This window comes from Talpa occidentalis, unplaced genomic scaffold (assembly GCF_014898055.3).
Source record: "Talpa occidentalis isolate TD23 unplaced genomic scaffold, MPIMG_talOcc4v2.1 talOcc4.14, whole genome shotgun sequence".
Lineage (NCBI taxonomy): Eukaryota > Metazoa > Chordata > Mammalia > Eulipotyphla > Talpidae > Talpa > Talpa occidentalis.
The window spans coordinates 71,356,683-71,377,073 of record NW_023601433.1 but is presented as its reverse complement, the minus strand read 5'-3'; the positions used below and the strand labels follow the sequence as shown (position 1 = coordinate 71,377,073).

Sequence of the window (20,391 nt, the reverse complement as noted above, 5' to 3'; positions counted from 1 at the left end):
CTCTAATGTCTCACCCGCTGCTACCTCAGCAATGTATTTCAGTCAGTCTGCCTGTTCTGTTCCCCATTCTGTTTCTGGTGAATTGGCTCACCCTCCTGCACCTCTGGCTTGTACCCCAGCTCTTGTATAAATAAATAAATAAATAAATAAATAAATAAATAAATAAATAAATAAATAAATAAATAAATCTTTAAAAAAAAAAAACCCACAAGAGTTCCTAATGCATTAATTGCCCACCAATAGTCTAATTAATATGCCCTCTAGTGCAGTCTCCAGGCGTGACGCCAAACGAATAGTACTTGTCAGCAAAGCATCAGTCTTACACTTTTAGTATTCTGTATTTTTCGATTGTGATGTAAAATATATTATACTTTTTCTTTTCTAGTGTGTAAGTGTTCTAAAGAAGACTCCTTATGGAAGTAAGACTATTTTATGGATTTTGAAAAATTATGTTAACTAAGGACATGTAGAGAAAAGGAACTAACATTTGATGATAGTTTTACTGTGGACTAGACACCGTATTATGTGCATCACATTTGTCATCTCCTATCTCGATCACAGTGGTTTTGCAAAGCAACTGTGCTGCACAGCCTACATTTTACTGATTAGCAACTGTGGTTCAGGAAGGCTGATTAAGTGGCCCATGATGCTGTTGTTAAGAAGGCTACTGACCATGAATTCACCATGAGTCTCTCTGGCTCCCAATCCATTCTCTTGCCCCTCAGCATAGATTGGGAGGTATTCATGTAAAGAGACATATCCCAATGAGATCAACTCAGAAAGTTCAATGTAGTTATGTGTTAACTTTGCTTTAGTGTTTTGCTAAGAAGCCTGGTAGTCCGAGTATTTGTGGCAACATGTTGACAACAGAGTGGTAACGAATACCTTGTTTTTATCATCAAGGTATTTAGGGCAGATCTCAGCTATCCATGGTCACGGAAGTATAGGTCTTTTGTAAGTAATATTTATAAGTAATATCTTTATAAGGAATATCAGGTCTTCTTTTGTTACAGGCACTAACAATAGGTACTTACTGAATATTTCACAGGTTGGGAGAGGTAGAGGCAGAAAGTGCTTTTAAAATAGAGGCCAAATTTTAGTTATGGCAAGAGACTTTATTTGCCATATATAGAGCTGACATTCACTTGAGTTTTGAAATGTAGAAATGAAACAATTCATTTTTGTGTGTGTTTTATCTCTAATGTCTTCCCAGCAAACTTAGCATTGATGATTCCTGCCCTATATCACGTGATGATGACCTGGATTTTGAAAACCAGGTAAAGTGTTCTCACGAAATTAATTTTCCTGCACAGAATTTACTTTCTATCTAGTAGTTTCTATGACTTTCATTCATGTGTCACTCTTCCACCTGTTACAGGGCAGGGAGAGTGGTACCCCAGGACCCACAAACCTGCCTGCTCTAAATAGTTTCTGCCATCCGCCCCATCAGCACAAAACATATCAGACTTTAATGGGAAGGAAAATTAATACAATTAGAAAACAATACAGGAAAGGCAAAGAATATAGTTTCTAAATCAAGTACCCTGTTACCCGTCCCCTCATGGGTAAAAGTCCACCCAAGCAGGATTGGTCCAGAACAAGGCCCCAAAGCCTGCCACAAATCTAAAGCATCTTCCAGTGGGGACCCACAGAAAAGGATCAGAAACAACCAGACAAGTCTGAAAGGAAAAGAGCAAAATCAAAATCAAGACAAAAACCACCATTGTCACCTCCTCAGAGATCGCTCACCCACATCTGTGTCACCCGGTCCACGACCAAAAGGCAAATGTAGTTTCTTCACGTGTCTCTTGGCTCCATGTGCCTCCTCCAGGTCTCCTTCTGGGTCTCTATCCTGCTCCCTTCCTTCCTCAGTCGCCTCTGCAGCTTCTTCTCTCTCTGCTCAGCTCCACCCTCCTTTTGGGTGGGGCTGGAAACCTGGAACCTCCCTTTTTCCTGGGGACCACCCTGTTACACACCCTTTTTCCTTTTTTCTTTCCCTCAGTCACTTGTCTTTAGTTTTTGATAAGCAGAATAGAAGCAATTCATACTGTTTCAATTCATCTAAATTAGATTCTACTAAAAACTAAATGCTCATAATTTCCCCTACAAGAGGTAATTCATGCAAACACATTTCAAAATATAATAATGAATTTAAATTTCTTAATGTAAGTTTTTTCAATAACACTTTTAAATTACTCATGGATAATTTTTTTGCTTTAGATTTTATTTTTGAGTTAAGAGGAAATATTTTCCCAAGGACTCCTGATTGTTACAAATGTAAATAAAGTATCCTTTAAAAGTGTTGCAAATTAAGTCAAAGACACATCAACAAAGTAAGACTCTTGTGATGTTAATACAAGAGGGTTATTTCTAGGGAAAGGGGAGGTTCTAGATTCCCTGTCCCACCCTAAGGGAAGAGTGGAGCAGTACTGGGTGTGGAAACTAGAAAAGACTAGGCGTGGAACTAAGAGGAAGACTAGGAAGAAGAAAGGAGAAGAAGTGGAGAGAGAGAGAAAAAGAAGGCTGGAGGAAGCAGGTGGAGCAGAAAGACATGTGAAGAAGCCACCTTTGCTTCTTGGCCTCGGACTTGTACCAGGGACTTGGGGGACATGGAAGGAGACATTGAAACAGACGTGGGTGATCGAACCATGGGGAGGCTGACAATGGCAGCCTTTATCTTGATTATGCTCTTTTTCTTTCAGACTTGCCTGGCATTTTCTGTCCCTTTCCTATGGGTCCCCACCAGAAGGTGCCTTAGACTTTGTGGGAAGCTTTCTGGCCTCAGTGCCCTACTTTGGGCCTACTCGGTTTGGCTGGGCATTTCCCCACGAGGGGATGGGTAACTTTGGGTGCTTCATCTGGAAAAATCCTTTCCAGATGAAGGATTTTTCTTTCACAATTTAAAACTTTGCTTTTAAGATTAAAATTTAGAAATATTGTCAGAGGGAGAGTAGATTGTGGTGGAGGACTGTGGGTGCCTCCGAGGGGCATGTGGTGTGACATAAAACCTGAAGGGTGTGATCCTAAACTTCTAAATCATATGCAGTGCTATAAACCAGTGTTGCCTCAGTTAAAGGTAAATAAATAAATTGGAAAGAAAAAGGAGAGTGGTCTTTTAACATCTTGAACTGGTGTTATATAAATACCTCTGTTAAACTTATACAAAGGCACATTGCTATAGAATTCCAGAAGTGAATAGATTCAGAAAAGTGTATTTTATATCCTTGAAACAAAGTTTGAAATATGTAATTGAAAAATGGAATCCCAGGTTTTCTCCCCTGCTCTTATTTTTATTTTCCATATTTCAGAGTTCTGTGTAGGTTTGCATTATTTAATTCTACCAATTTAGTATATTTTACAACTATTTACCTTCATAACATCATATGACTAAGTGCCTTCACCTACTCCTGCTCCCAATATATTTTTCCAAATCTCTCTTCTAAGTCCTATGGGTGCCTCAAATTTGATGGGTTCCAACTGAAGTCACTTTCCTTCTAGCCTTTTTCTCTTTCCTGGCTCTTTGTCCTTTACTCTGTTTTCACCACTCAAATCCAGAAGCAGGAAGAGTCCTGGACGCCAACGCTCCTGGAGATCACAGTGTCCGGCCACTCGCCGAGTTGGATACTTGCACCTGCTTACTTTTATTCCCTATCTTACTATCGTAACTCACTTTCTCACCTGCAATTTTGAGATGCACATCTCTAGCTTTGCTCTCATTGCGTTACCTTTACAACACTGCCAGAGTAACCAAAATATAGCTGTGATGATCTACGGGCACCCCTGCTCACTTAGTGGAGGCCCCTAGCAGGAGGGGAACGTTCCTGTGCTAGTGGGACACCCCCTCTCTCGGGTTAGTCTCTGGTTTTATTTCCCCATCACATTTCCCCATCACTCTGTTCTGGTGTCACCACATGCCTTTGGTGCTCACATTTGCTATGTTGTTTCATGCCTCTTTTTTTTTTTTTTTTTCTTCCTCTTACTGTCCCGTCTAGAATGCCCTTCACACCTTTCCCTCTGCGATTTCTCTTTCAAGAAACATCCCAATCGTTGCGTTATTTCCCGAGCTTCCCAGGTACAGCAGAATGTTCTCTCCTTTGTGCTTTGACATACTTTATTCACTTCAGTTGCAGAACTTGTGGACCACACTGTTCTGTTCTTGTTTCCATGTATCTCCACCCTTCCTAAAATATCATTTACCTCTTCCCAGCTGCTCCCAGGTGAGGGCCTAGGATCTGACTGATTCAGTAAATCTTTGTTGTTATTGACTGAGTTAAGTGGATGAATATGAGATTTTCTAAAGTTGGGATTTTGTTTTGTTTTTATAGGAAGGGGCCACAAAGTCAGTAATTGGAAAAAAAGAAGAGATTGGCAGTGAACGTGCTCCACAACAGCAGATTAAGAATTACCATTTGACTTACGTTGATGGAAGACACAAAAATAATAGCAGTGGTAAGTTAACGATTATCTCTGAATTTTTGTCCTGTGTTTAAATGGTAATATAAACAAAGCTAACGTGTAGTTCTAAATATAACCTCCACTTAAAAAAAAATTTTTTTTTTTGCTATCTTTCTTCATATGTACCCTGGTTACTACCAACTTTTACTTCCTGAAGATCATCCGCCCTCTGAATTTCCTTTCTGCTGTCATTTTTATTTAGTTGAAACAGTCATGAATAAAGAGAGACTTGTATATTTGTATATACAGGTGCATTGGTGAAGAAAACTCTAGAGGGACTATGCCTGAGGGGGTGGGAGGAAGCAAATATTATTTAAAAATGAGCAATGAGGTAAAAATTTTAAAAAGAAAAAAAATTTAAAAAATGTTCTCTTGTATGACTCTGTGACTGCATTTTCTAGACATGACACCAGCATTAGGATTAGAAGAGGAAGAAGTGCAGTCACTTTGGTGTCTTGAGGTACTGTCTTCTATTAGCAACATTTTAAAATATAAGCACTGAATGGTGTTAAAACATAAAAGAAGATGCTTTGAATTTGCTTCGTCACTTCTGATTTTGCTATAAAATTATTTCCTCATAGCCTTTAACTAATAATTAATAAGATAATTATGTGTTGAAAATATTAGTACATCCTACAAGTCCGCTAATTGGCGAGTTTCAATTAATGAAGCCAGTATAGTACAGTGCCATAAACTAAGGCTTAGATGACATGAATTAAGTTGATCTAAAGACTAAAGAATTATTTCTGGTCAACCTGTGGCAAAATTCATGATAGTATTTTCTACATGATTATGGTAAAATATCTAGTGAGATTCAGAGAGAAACAGCTTGGATTATAGTTTTTACAACTTGTTATTTCAAATGATAATGAGTAGGTCTTAAATTTATTGTTTTATTTGGATCATCAAGTAGTTCTGCAAGGAAAATTTCAGGACCAGGAAAAGCACAGGAAGTAGTAATAAGTATGTGGTATTATAACAACAACAGCTTGGTTTAGTTGTGTTTTAATAAGTGAAAACCATTTTGCATAGTTAAAATAGCGTGCATTGCATTGTGTACGACAGCTGTATTTGTAGTAAAGTACATGTGATGTAATGATGGCTACCGTAAGGTGACAAGTGTGGAGAGAGATGAGCAGGGCCAACTCCCTTCAACAGAGGCGGCGGCTGCATGCTGACACTGGCATACATTTGAAGTCAGAAGATGTTAGCCTCCTGACTTCCTAGCCACAGAATCTTGTATGGTTTTGTTGAAGCTGTTTGAATGTCAGTGACCTCATTTATAAACATGATAGTCATACCCACCACCCAAGTATGTGTAATGAACAGATATAGTAACAAATGTCAAAGCACTTAGGAAAATCTAAAGGATTCTATAAAAGATGAAGACAATATGATCACAGTGACATTTAGTGACTTCTAAATATGAAGGACATCTTTTTTTTAAACCCAAAGGACAATAAAAATGGCAGCAATATAAAAAAATGGAAAAGTTAAAATGGACACTTGTATTTCTAATTCAGGGTATGCTAAGTTTTAGCAGGCTTATGTAAGTGCAATATATAAGCTGATAGAAAATAGGAAATCTGAATAGTGTCTTTTCTGTTAAAGAAATTTAAACTGTAATAAAACAGAAACAAAAAAAATCCTCATGATTAAAATTCTAGTCCAGGGCCTCCCTGGTGGCACAAGTGGTTAAGACACAACCTATGAAGCTATCAGCAGCAACTGCAGCACGAGTTCAATCCCCGGCCAGGGAGCTACCCGCATGGCACAGCAGACCTCTCCTGTTGTGCCTGTTGCTCCCCTCAGCAGTGTATTTCAGTCAGTCTGCCTGTTCTGTTCCGCACTCTGTCTCTGTTGAATCCTCTCACCCCCCACACCTCTGGCTTGTACCCCCATTCTTGTGTGCATAAATAAATAAATCTTTAAAAAAAATTCTAGTCCAGAAAAACTCACTAATAACACTTCCAGACATTTCAGTTATACTTACTCTAAATTATTCCTCTATAAAGAAAAAAAGGAAAATATCCAATTAATTTTATGATGCCAAGTCCTAAGGACATTTAAAAAAAAAGAAAACTTAAAGTCCTGGTTGTCTCATATGCTTAGATGCAAAAATACTCAAGAAAAATGACCCCCAAATTGGGGTTCATTTTAGAAAGGAGTGCAATGTTGCTTGATATATACAATAATGTAATCCATCACAAGAATAGCACAAAGAGGAAAAAATCAATCTTGAAAGATGCAGAAAAACCATTTGACAACATGTGATCCCTATCTTTGAATAAAAAGTAAATCCTAGAAAATAGGGCTTACTGGAGATTTCCTCCATCCACAAAAAATGTACCAACAGCAGCATGCTCTGTGGTAAATGGTAAAAAATGTCCCCTACAGTTGAGAAGAGGAGAACAATGTCTGACATCACCAATCTTGTTCTCACTTCCAACGCTTTACTGGAGGTGTTATCTCTCAGCTACCCCCAGAATTGGAACATTTCAGAATCTGACCACAGCTCTGGTCTCTGATGTCACTACACCCACGTCTTGTGCACTGTTGAGCTCCTGGTGACAAAGGCCTTGTTCTGTCTCTGTTTTCTGTTGCCCTGTGTCTTCTATTTGATTTCTCCTCCATGTCAGTTCACCTGTACTGTCATTAACTCCTCTCTCCATGTATTCCACACCAGACCCCGTGGAAAAGATTTATAATATCCCATTGGAAAACTACTGGGCAGAAAGGCAAAACATTTACCCAGCAATTTCACTCCTGTGAATGCGTTGGGGAAAATTTGTGCCTCTTGTGTACAAAGAGCAATTAAAACATCGCTCATGGCAGCCCAGATCACAATATCTTTTTTCTATTATGGAACATGGTCATTTTTTAATAGTTGAATAGATTAATTAATTGTGGAAGATCAATACAATAAAGCATACAATCATGGAATTAAATTGACATCAGTCTGCTATTTATTTATGAAAAGAATAAAAACACTTTTAAGATATAGTAAATAATCCAGTTTTAAATGTTACTCATTAGATATACCCCACAAATAAGTCACCACTTATAATAATATTTAGTGAAAATAAAGTGTATGCAACCTTTAAAAAAATGTTGGATTTTCCATGTCCTTGTTACCCTAAATGAAACAGCTTCAATAATATTTTTTATACTCAATACCACATACTCCATGGTTTCTTATCATGCCAAGTATCTTTTAACACTAAAAAAAATCATTAATGGAAATATTTTTAATTTATAGCAAGTGTGCACATTAAAACTTTTTTTAATACATGTATTTTGAAGCCTGTTTATTTTGTTGGGGAAAGCAATGTAGAGTTGGGCATTTTCAAGTTAGTTCCTGTTTAAATGTGCATGTAAGCTAGCAATTTTGTCTATGTAAATATTTATGCTCAATTTACAGAGTCAACCACCACTGAAGAGTAAAGATATATTTGATCTAGGGAGCATAGATGAAGTTTTTCACTTTAACAGTTTGGTTTTCAATACATGCTTCTCCTGTTAAAGCTAATTGCATTTAAAGTTGGAAATTCAGATATTTTCTTAAGAAGGGATTGGGAAATCTTTATGCAGCTCACTATGTAGCAGGGTAGTCCCCAGGGAAAGGTAAGGTTCCAGTTCCCTGGCCCACCCAAGGGAGGGTGGGCTGAGCAGGGAGGAGAAGATGCTGGGGAGGAGGCTGAAGAAGGGAGGCAGGAAGAAATATGGGAAGCAAGATGACCTGGAGAAGACACATGGAGCAGGAGACATGCAAAGAAGTTGTTCTTGCTTCTTAGTCTTGGTTTGATTGAAACAGATGTGAGTGAGAGACCTGTGAGGAGGTTAACAATGGCAGCTTTTATCTTGATTTTGATTTTGCTCCCCCTGACTCAGAAGAGCTGGGTTCTTCCTTCCCCTTTCCTACGGTTCCCTAAGGAGGTGCCTTAGACTTGTGGCAGGCTTTCTGGCCTCAGTGGCCTTGCCTTTGGCCAACCATGTTTGGCTGAGCATTTCCTCACCAGGGGATGGGTGACTCTGGGTGTTTGATTCAGAATCTTTATTCTTTGTTGCACACTAATTGTATTAAAGTTCCTTCCATTAAAGGTGTTATGCACTAGAGTATGTTTTGTCTTGATGCAGCAGATAGCAGAACCTATCTAGTGAAGGCAGGTTTGGAGATTCGGGGTTGGGGGCGCCCTCCCTGCCCTGTAACAATTATTGATTTTAATTTTAAACAGAGTATTTCTGAGTGTCTTCCAGAGAAGCACATTGATCATTTATCTGGAGCTGCAGATCAAAGAGAAAAAAATATATTAAGTGGACAAATAGAAGGTAGGAAGTACATTTCATAAAAAGCTCATTTGATAGTATGCTGATTTTAAACACAAATTTATATTATAATAGCAAAAGAAAACAATTTTGCTAAATATATAGTAAAGAAAAGAAGAAGTGAAAAGGAAATAAGTTGTTTTATCAGGTGTCAACCTCAGACTAAATTGAAAGTGCCCCTGAAGGAGCCAAATTCTTAATTACATTTCCAGATCCTCTAAGATCCAAGGAAAGTTAGAAAATAAAGAAGAGTGAAAGGAGGAATGAAAAATGAGAAAGGGAGAGAGAGTCAAGGAGTAAATGAAGGAAAAAGAAGCAGGTGGAAGGTGGTAAAATAATTGTGGTAATAAAAATAAAAGTGTCAAAATGTAGGAAGACCATAAAGTGAGTTTCAAGTACTAAAGCTTATCAGAAATATACAAAAATTTCCCTACTCTTACTGTTTTCCTCATTGTTGGGGAGGCCTTCAGGGCTGAGGTACCTGATGCTGCAAGCTCTGTTTTATCTTCCATGGGTGGACATAAGCATATGTGGTCAGCTCTACATGTAGCTATTTTAATGCCATATAAAATGTTGCCGCATCATAGGATAGTATCATATAGGCCATCATAAGAGAATTAAAAACAAGAGAGTAGGGTCAGTTATGGGGCAATTAAGGAAGCAAAATGGCCTGATAAAAAGTTCATTGACCTGATAAAAAGTTTATGACTTCTAAAGCAGTTTCAGTTTTGGGGAAGTGGTAGATTCCAGAGCGTTGAGACTAGATTCCAGAAGGGTAAGTTAAGGTATAGGAATGTGAAAGCAACCTTACTATAGACAGTCTCTCAAATTTTAATGAATTTTAATGAATCACCTGCAGACCTTATTAAAAATGCACATTCTGAGCAGTAGGTGTGGGATCCTGCATTTCTAACACATTCCCAGGTGAAGCTAATGCTGCTGGTGCTCAACTCTTAATTTCTCTTTTAGTTAATCCATTGTTTGCCTATGAAAATAAGAAAGATTTTTGTTTATTGATTTTGTATCATGTCACTTTGTTATTTCTTGTAGTTTTTTTATGGAGTCTTTTGGTTTCCTATGCATGCTATGTTGTCTAAAAATGATGATAGCTATGAATATCTATGTGCAAACAAATTGGACAACCTAGAGGAACTTGACAAATTTTTAGAATCATACAATCATCTGAGACTTGATCAGGAAGAAATAGATGGCTTGAGGGCCTCCTCTGGTGGCACATTGTTTGAGTTGAGCGCTGGGCTGCGAAGCTGCCCACAGCCTCTGCAGCTCTGGTTCAATCCCACATGGCATGCAGACCTCTCCTGATGCGCCCACTGCTCCCCTCAGCAGTGTATTTTGTCAGTCTGCCTGTTCTGTTCCCCACTCTGACTCTGGTGAATTCTCTCACCCTCCACTGCTTCTGACTGTACCCAATGCTTGTATAAATAAATAAATAAATCTTAAAAAAAAAAAAAAAAGAAAGATGGCTTGAATAGGTCAATCACAAGCTCAGAAACTGACAAGCTAAACAAAACTCTCCTTAAAAATGAAAGCCCAGAACCAATGATTTCACTAGTGAATTCTACTAAATGCTCAAAGATGACGCAATACCTATTTTTCTCAAACTCTTCAAAAAATTAGAAGGTGGGGCGGGGAGCTCCCAATTCATTTTATGAGACCACATTACCCTGATCTGAAAACCAGTCAGAAAAAATAGAGAAATATAAGCCAATGTCTCTGATGAACCTATAAGTAAAAATCCTCAACATTTAGAAAATCAAATATAGCAATGTAATGCTACGAATCAAATGTAATGACCCAGTGAGATCATCCCAGATATATGCGTAGGTTCAACATATGCACATGTATCAATGCTATTCACCACATCAACATAAGGAAATATAAAACATACAAGTTGGAACTAGAGAGGATAATGCTAAGAGAAATAAAAGGGGAAGCAGACAGACAAATACCAGGTGTTTTCACTGTTATATGGAATTGTCTGGTTATTTCATAGTCAATGATCAAAAAAATCAGTCAGCATCCACAGAATTTGGAAAAATGACCCTAGTATGTAAAAAAAAAAAGTTGAATATGTGAAGCACAGAGAAATAAAGGGTCAGCAAAACCAGACCAATAACAAACCTGTAATATCTGATTGCAAAAATTAGACAACCAAAAGGGGAAGGTGGGATGGGAATCAGAATGGGGAGAGGGTCCCTAGTAGAGTGCAGTGGAAAAAGCATGGGGTATGTGACAAGAAAAAGGCTTTTGGAAAAGCTTAGTCATTTTGAAGTAGATGAGGAAACTTTGGGTGATTTCGATATATTTGCCCTAAGATGATTAGATCATAGCTGCTCCAGAGAACACTGGAAGCAGGAGGGCAGGCTAGAATTGGGGTTAATGATACTCATTTGTCCTCCCCATAACTATAAGCCTTCAAAAATATGTGCTATATTAGTTTTTATTATTCAAATGTGATTAATTTAAACACAGAAGTGCTGGATGATATCAAAGATAACTCGTTTTTGATACAATAACTGTTTCATAAATATTCTTTTTTCTTAAAGATTTATTTTATTTATTTATGCATACAAGAGCTGGGGTGCAGGCCTGAGGTGCTGGGGGCAAGAAGATTCACCAGAGACAGGGGAGTAGAACAGGCAGATATACTGAAATACACTGCTGAGGGGAGCAGCAGACAAGACAGAAGAGGTCTGCTGTACTGTGTGGGTCACTTCCCTGGCCAGGGATCAAACTTATGCTGCAGTGGCTGAAACAGCTTCATAGTGCTGAGATTTAACCCCTTGTATCACCAGGAAGCCCCAGTTTCATAAATGTCCATTACAGTCTAACATGATATACCAAACCAAATTCATTTTGGTAACCAAAGAAATGAGTTAATTCCCTCAATGCTAAAATTATTATTTTCAGTTAATATTAAAAAGTATTATGAAATATTAAAGATTTTTACCTCTAATTCTCTGGCAATAAAATTTAATTTCCTTTTTGATAGCCACATTACAATATTGAAAGCTTATTATACATTATTTTTTAGCAGTGCTTATTCTCTGTATGAGTGGATTAAGCAACTTCAAAAATAAAGAATTGCAAGAAATGTAGACATTCCAGTCGCTGACAATGGTGTGGAAAAAAAGAATATGTTTTGAATACATGTGAATATACAAGATGATCAGTTCTTAGCACTCTCTCTGAAGAAAAGTGAGTTGTGCATTCAACTGAACTGGAGTCACAACTGTGAATTTCCTCCATTGCAGGACAAGTTGAAGAACATGAGAAACACCTGTAGTATAGTGGTAGAAACGATTCTGATGTCTGCACTAAAGATTAGCTCTCACAATCATCCTCTCAGGGCTACTTTTCTCCCCATCAATCAGCTACTCCCTCGGTGGCTTAGGCATGCTTTTCCATTTTAATTATAATAATTTGAAACATAATCTTAGTTTTAAAATCTTACCTGCCTGTTATTCCTATTTTCCTCTTTTTCTTTCCAGTATTATAAGGGATTCATATTTCTGTCTTGTGACTGTCCTAACCAAAGCCAGCTCAAACCACCATCACCTAGAGCAGTCACTTCCAACGCCAAATGCGATGATTCAGTGCCATACTAACTCTGCATGAACGTATGGTCAGCTTTCATATTTACATAGAACTGATTATTTGTTCCTTTTGCTTTTCAGATTCTGGAAAATATACTCACTTGGAGGTAACAACTTTTAATTTTTTATATTGAATTATTAACTGAAGATTTATGAAATGTACACTGTTTATTAATCATCTTGTTTCAAAATCAATTCAGCCTACTGTTAAAGGGGGAGATTCTGTCACTATGAAGGCAGTAGAAATGGAAGATGTACGAACATTTCAGTCAGGTAAATTTTGCAGTAGAAATTGAAGTCTGGAAAGAAGTATACTAAGGTATTTAAAATGATTACAGTCTTCTAATATATTTTCAAGTTTAATTGAACGATTCGACATAAATATCGCAGATGTCATTGTGGGTATGTGTTTGAAAGATATTTACAATCATAAGACAGATTTTTTTGACAGATTTTTTTTAAAGATTTATTTATGCATACAAGAGCTGGGGTACAGGCCAGAGGTGCCGGGGGTGAGAGGATTCACCAGAGACAGAGTGGGGAACAGAACAGGCAGACTGACTGAAATACACTGCTGAGAGTAGCAGCAGGCAAGTCAGGAGAGGTCTGCTGTGCCATGTGGGTAGCTCCCTGGCTGGGGATCAAACTCGTGCTTCAGTGGCTGCGGATAGCTTCATAGGTTGCGTCTTAAATCCTTGCGCTACCAGGGAGGCCCATAAGACAGGTTTTTTTTAATGTAATTTTTTCTTTTAATTTTTTTTTTCTATTGAGGTAATGTATAGGATTCAGAGGTATAGGTTCACATCTGTTCAGATGTCCACCACCAAGCTACTGGAATCTTCTACCATGCAATCTTTTACTTAGATGTATCTACCTTAGATTTTGGTATCTGAAAATATCTATTTTGGAACTGTACTTCTTAGTGATGCCCAGGTTTTAATCATTAGACTCTTAAGATTTTTCCAAATTTTAAATTCATATACACATTAAGTAAATACAGGAATTTTGAAACCTTTGGCCTTAGTTGTCCCTTTATGTGATTAGAAATCATTGAGAATGCCAAAGTACATTTAAGTGGGTTGTTTCTATCAGTATTTACTATATTAGAAATTGAAAAGAAATCTTTAGATAAAAGCATTCACATTCATAGCCATTATATTAACCATTATGACGTTACCACATCATTTTGCTTGAAAACTCCTCTGTTTACTTATTATCACTTATATTATTCTGAAGTAGATTCAACTCTTGGATTCCTCTCAATATAGGGATGTTGAGATTCCTAAGTTTATTATGCATTTCTTGCTTCTTTTTCACTTGCCTATACAATTTTATTGAAAAAATATATCCTTTTCCTATCTCACAGTACTATGTGTGCTTTGGATATAGTGTCAACCTAGACTGATCCTGTTTTTACATGGAAACAATTAGGACATGCAAGCTTATCATTTCTCATTGAAGTATAATGTTTATCTAAAACAAAAAATTGAATTCTGAAGATATTCGTAGACTGAATAAAGAACATCTCATTGTAATTCAAGGAGATTTTTATTAAAGTAGTACCATTCATGAAAGGTTTTCCTTAAATCCATGGCAGTAGAACACACATAATAATTTCATGTATGCTTAAGCTGAAATGGTTAAGCATAAATTTTGCTAATGAGGCCTCCCCTGGTGGTACAGGTGGTTGAGTGCCATGCTGTGAAGCAGTCCGCAGCCTCTACAGCGTGGGTTTGATTCCGGCCGTCCAGCGAGGGTCCCACATGGTGCAGCAGACTTCTCCTGTCATGCCCGCTGCTCCCCTCAGCAGTGTATTTCGTCAGTCTGCCTGTTCTGTTCCCCACTCTGTCTCTGGTGAATCCTCTCACCCTCCTGTGCATCTGGCCTATACCCCGGTTCTTGTATAAAATAATAAAAAATAAATAAATAAATTTTGCTAGTGAGAAAATTCATGCCCTGAAAATTTTTAATTACTAATAAAGTTCTTATGGAAAAAAAGAATATGTGGTGGAAAATAATGAATGAATCATGGTAAGTATTACTAGAAAGTAAACAAGAAGAGAAAATAGTTAAACTTATCTATGTGAATGGCAAGTAAAGGACATGGAAAATATGAGGGAGTAATTTGTGGGGGAGAGGAAGAAATGGGGCTGCTTCTCTAAATAATGGATTGGTATCATATTAAAATTTGCGTTATTGTGAAAACTTTATTTAGTAAGTGAAAACTTTATTTTCAGACTTTTCAGATTGGGAATCTACTAGTTTGAAGCTCAATAAGGAAGCTTGTCAGAGATCTTGGCATTTGAAGGTTGATGATAGCTGTCCAATTGTAGCACAGTCATCGATTCCAAATCAGTCGGTATTGACAGCATTTGGACAGACGACCTTAAGAGGTAAAGATAAGATGAGTATGTGTAATACAGAGAGACAAAAAGCAAACAGTTAGACAAAATCAGTAAAAAATCTGTATCTTATGACTACAAATCTGAGGCAGCCAAAAGGGGAAGACATCGAGGTGGGAGTCAGCGTGCAGAGAAAGGGCCCAATGAAGCATGGTGGAGAATGATTGGTGTTTTAGTGATGGGCATAGTGTGAAAATAGACATCTGTATTTTCAAAACTGTAACCCCTAAAACAAATACAATGATGTAAACCAACCTTACCTGAGTAAATATAATTATAGAGGGAAAATCATATAATTATACAGTAGATAGTGACAAAGCATTTGACAAGATTCAGCACCCATTGATGATATAAATTGAATAAGCTGGGGGAAAAAGCAACATATCTCAATGTGGTAAAGACCATATGTGACAAACCCACAGGTATCAACCCTACTTAATGGTAAAAACAAACTGTTTCCCCTAATACAGAAATAAGACAAGGATGTCTATTGTGGTGTTCAACATGGTATTGGCAGACTAGTCAAAGGACTTAGAAAAGTCAAAGGCATAAAAGCAATGCAGTTGGAAAAGATTAGCCATTTTGGAGTTGATGAGAAAATTTTAGGTGATTTTAGTATATTTGCACTGAGACAGAAGATTAGATCATGCTACTCCACAGAACACTGGAAGTAGGAGGGCATACTAGAATTGGGGTTAATGCTACTCGCTCATTTATCCTCCTCATAACTATGCTCCAAAAATAGGTGTTGTATTAATTTTTGTTATTCAAATGAGACTAATTTGAACAAAGAATGATTGGCTGATTTTTCAAAGGTAGTTAATTTTTGATGAGATGGTTTTTTCATACAGACTAACAATATTCAAACCAAATTCATTGTAGTAACCAAAGTAATAAGTTTATTCCCTCAGTGCTAAAATTATTTTCAATTTATATTAATATTATTTTGAATACATTATTTCTTAAATGTGTTTTATATACTTTCTTACATGAGCGGAACAAATATCTTTAAGGATAAAGTGAACTGAAGGATGCAAGAAATGTAGGCACTCTGGTAGCTCAGAATGGTATGGAAAAAATGAATAATTTTGTTAGCTATTATTCTACAAGAGTTTATCTAAGATATCCAGTTCATAACATTTTCTCTGAAGAGAAATGAGTTGTGCATTCAGCTGTACTGTCGTCACAGCTGTGTACTTTCTCTATTGTAGAACAAGTTGAAGAACATGAGAAATACCTTTGGTATAATGGTAGAAATGATTCCGATGTCTTGCATTTAAGATAAACTCTCACAATTATCCTCTTAGGGTTGTGAATTATAACCTTCATTTTTCTTCCCAACAATCAGCCTGCTTGCCTTGGTGGCTTAGGTGTGCTTTTTTCTATTTTAGTGATAATCATTTGAAACATAATCTTACTTTTGAAATCTTAACTGCCTGTTTCTTAAACCTACATACCTAGCTTTTTCTTCAGTGTCATGTTGGATTCATATTTCTTTTTTTTAAAGATTTATTTATTTATGTACACAAGAACTGGGGTATAGACCAGAGGTGTGGAGGTTGAGAGGATTCACCAGAGACACAGTGGGGAACAGAACAGGCAGACTGACTGAAGTACGCTGCTGAGGGGAGCAGCGGGCGAGTCAGAAGAGGTCTGCTGTGCCATGTGGGTAACTCCCTGGCCAGGGCTGCAGAGAGCTTCATAGGTTGTGTCTTAACCCCTTGCACCACCCCTTGTATCTTAAGCCCTTGCACCAGGCTCTGGATTCATATTTCTTTCTTGTGAGTGTTGTAACCTAAAGCAAACCCAGGCCGCCAAAACTTAGTGCAATCACTTCTCAAGGCAAGCATGAGGATTCAGCTCCATAACTGTGTAGGAACATACTGTTGACTTTATACAGAACTGATTATATGTTCTTTTTCTTTTTAGATTCTCCTGGAAAATATACTCACTTGGAGGTAATGATGTTTATTTCTTTATCGTGAGTTATTAACTCACTACAGATTTATGAAATGTGCTTTATTTATTAATCATCTTGTTGCAAAATCCATCCAGCCTGCCATCGAAGGGAGAAATTCTGTTCCCACAAAGGCAGTAGAAATGGAGGATGTACAAACGCTTCAATCAGGTAAATTTTGCAATAAAAATTGAAGTCTGGAAAGAAGTACAATTAATTATTTGATAATTACAGTCTTCTTATTAGTATTTTTTTTCAAGCTTACTAGAAAGATTTGACATAAATATTGCAGGTGTCATTGTAGGTATCCATGTTTGAATGAAAGGTATTTACAAGCATAGGAAAGAGATTTTTCATGTAATTTTCTTTTAACTTTATTGTTTTCTTATTGAGGTGATATATATGATTCAGAGGTATAGGGTCACATCTGCTTAGATGTCTGTTACCACACAGCACCCACCACCGAGACACCTGGAGTCCTCTACCATAGGATCTTTAACTCAGATGTTTCTCCTTTATGTTTTGGTTCCTGAAAGTTCATGTTTTAGAAACTGTAATTATTCTTTTTTTTGGAGGATTGTTGAACCTTCATTTTACATCACTGTTCATTTTTCTTTCATTTTTTTTTTTTTTACAGTGTGTGCTTTCTTTTCTCAGGTGTAGTCCCCATAGAATTTGAAACTCTAATTCTTAAGGATTTCCAGAATTTAATCTTTAGATGCCAAGATTTTAAAAAAAATTTAAATTCATATTTGAATTATGATTTTCACATAGATTAAAATTCCATTTAATAACATGTCAATTTGTGTTTTAACTTTATTTCATTTTAGTGTTGTTACACTGATGACCTAGGTTGACCAGATGTTCTTATGTGACTATGTTTCTCTATGTGTGTGTGTGTGCACATGTGTGTGTGCACATTTGTGTGTGGGTGTCTTTAATTATTAAAAATGAGGGAAACAATCATACCTTAATGAATATTTTGTAGGCACAATCATTTAATATAATAATTTTCAAACTATTTTGCCTTAGGTTCCTTTTATATGATTAAAAATTATTAAGAATGCCAAAACTCTTTTGTTTAAATGGATTTACCCAGTGATTTTACAATATTAGAAATTAAAACTGAACAATTTAAACAGAATCATACACAATCATAATTCTATTAGTCATTAGAGCTATGATGTCACATATATTTTTGGAAAATTCCATGGTACACTTATAAGAGAATGAGAGAGAAAATGGCAAATAACATTAATGTTATTGTGAAATAGTTTTACCTCTTGGGTGTCTCTGAAAAGAGGGATCTTGGGGTTCCTGGGATTCTCCAATAATACCTGAGGACTGCTGTTTTAAGTCATACAGGATTCATGGGTGTGAAATGATAAAGGGGCCCATATGATGAAATGAATGGGCTTATAAGTTTTACTTATTCATTTCTTGGTTTTATTTCTTTCACTTGTCTATAGAAATAGACATCTAACAATTTTGTTTAAAATATATATTCTTTTCTATCTCATGGCACTATGCATGAATGTAGTGTTATCTCAGACTGATCCAATTTTTAAATGTAGTGTTATCTTAGACTGATTCAATTTTTATAATTGTCTCCAATTGGGTCACACAAGGCTATCATTTCTCATACAGGTATGATGTTTATCTAAAGCATAAAAATTGAATTCTAAAGTTATTCATGCAGAACACCTCATTGTAATTCAAGAATTAGTAGTACCATTCATGAAAAGTGTTTCTTAAACCCAAACCTCTGAAACACGCATAATAATTTCATGCATACTTAAGCTGAAATGGTTAGACATAAATTTTGCTGACAAGAAAATTCATACCATGAAGAATTTATTTACTTATAACCAAAACTTTTATGGAAAAAAGAATATGGAATAGATTATCCTGAATGAATCATACATGACACTGGAAAGTACTAGAAATTAAATACTAGAAAGTAAACAAAAAGAGAAAATAGTTAATTAAATTTCTCTTTGTGAATGACCAGTATAGGACATGGAAAATATGAGGAAACGAAGTGTTTGTGGGGGAGAGGGTGATGTGGAACTGCTTCTCTGAAGAAAAATTTTGTATTTAAATTTGCTTTATTATTTATTTTCTAATAAGTGGAAACTGTATTTTCAGATTGGGATTCTACTGTTTCAGTGTTTACTAATGAGACTCATCAAAGGTCTTGGAATTTGAAAATTGATGATAGATGTCCAGTTGTATCACAGCCATCAATCCCAAATCAGTCAGCATTCACAGCATTTGGACAGACGACCTTAAGCGGTAAAGGCAAGATGACTGTGTGGAATACAGAGAGACAAAACAAAGGGTCAGAAAAGCACAAACCAATAAAAAGCCCATGACATCTGACTGAAAACTGAGGCAACCTAGAGGGGAGGGTGCTGGAGTGGGATTCGGAGAGGGGCCCAATGGAGCGTGGTGGAGGATGATTGGGGTCTGGGTGATGGGCATGGTGTGAATATGTACATCTGTATTTTTGAACCCATAACCTCTAAAACAAATACAGTTATATAAACCAACTTTGCCTCAAAAAACATAATTATTGGGGAAGAATTATATAATCAAAATCAATATATACAGTTGGTTTTCATATTCACATAGAATTGATTATATGTTCCTTCTGCTTTTTAGATACTCCTGGAAAATATGCTCGCTTGGTGGTAATTATGTTTATTTAACTTGGATTCTTAACTACAGATTTTTGAAATGTGCATTGTTTATTAATTATTTTTAAAAATCTATCCAGCCTACCACTGAAGGGAAAGATTCTGTTCCCATGAAGGCAGTAGAAATCGAGGATGTGCAAACATTTCAATCAGGTAAATTTTGCAATAAAAATTGAAGCCTGGAAAGAAGTATACTAAAGTATTTAATATGGTTACAGTCCTCTTATTTCTAATTTTTTTCAAGTTTACATGAAAGATTTTATGTAAATATTGCATATGTCATTGTAGGTATCCGTGTTTGAATGAAGGATATTGACAAGCATATATGACCACAAACTACTCATTCTTTAAAACATATGAATGCATCTGAAAATGATATATGCCCGACTCCATCTTTAGTCCCTTCCTCTGTCTGCCCTTTTCTCTGGCATTCTAAACACTGGTGATTGATGCCTGCCTCACTAATCCCTATATTTTAGACAAATACATACCATTTTCTATGCTTCTCTCTATCTTGCTGCAACCTTGCATGCCCCACTCCTTTCCTGTCCTCTACCCCCTTGAAACTGGCTGGTTTGTTTATGTCTCAGCTAGTCATTATCTCTAAAAATGCCATAGTACTTAGCATGAACTCAGTAATTTTTGAGTGAAATACATAAAATCTGTTTATGCAAAGGTAATTTAAGAGACTGTCCTCTTCAGAGTTGGAGTAAAGGGGGCCCTCACATATCCCTTTTACTCCATGTAAAGATATAATTTGCAGATCTGATGGTGAAGTTACAAAGGAAAAATCTGTAAAGTATGAAAGTAGCCCCTTGGAAAGAAGTACCTATTTATCTGGAGACAGAGTCATAATCCATAATCAAGGTGAACCTAAGTGGAGTCTAAAAAGATGAAAAGAACTTTGTCAGAATCGAAGAAAACATTCCAGATTG

The 20,391-nt window shown here is 36.6% G+C and overlaps 1 protein-coding gene across 1 annotated transcript in view; it reads left to right on the top strand.

The window, feature by feature from the left end:
* LOC119244190 (ankyrin repeat domain-containing protein 62-like) overlaps positions 1-20,391 on the top strand; it is a 77,139-nt gene that overhangs the window by 19,686 nt on the left and 37,062 nt on the right. Inside the window, 13 exon segments of the mRNA XM_054695188.1 lie at positions 386-419; positions 1,214-1,277; positions 4,326-4,449; positions 4,857-4,915; positions 8,691-8,784; positions 12,480-12,505; positions 12,599-12,671; positions 14,636-14,791; positions 16,730-16,758; positions 16,856-16,928; positions 18,906-19,052; positions 19,422-19,450; positions 19,537-19,609. Coding sequence (XP_054551163.1) covers positions 386-419; positions 1,214-1,277; positions 4,326-4,449; positions 4,857-4,915; positions 8,691-8,784; positions 12,480-12,505; positions 12,599-12,671; positions 14,636-14,791; positions 16,730-16,758; positions 16,856-16,928; positions 18,906-19,052; positions 19,422-19,450; positions 19,537-19,609 — 981 coding nt within the window.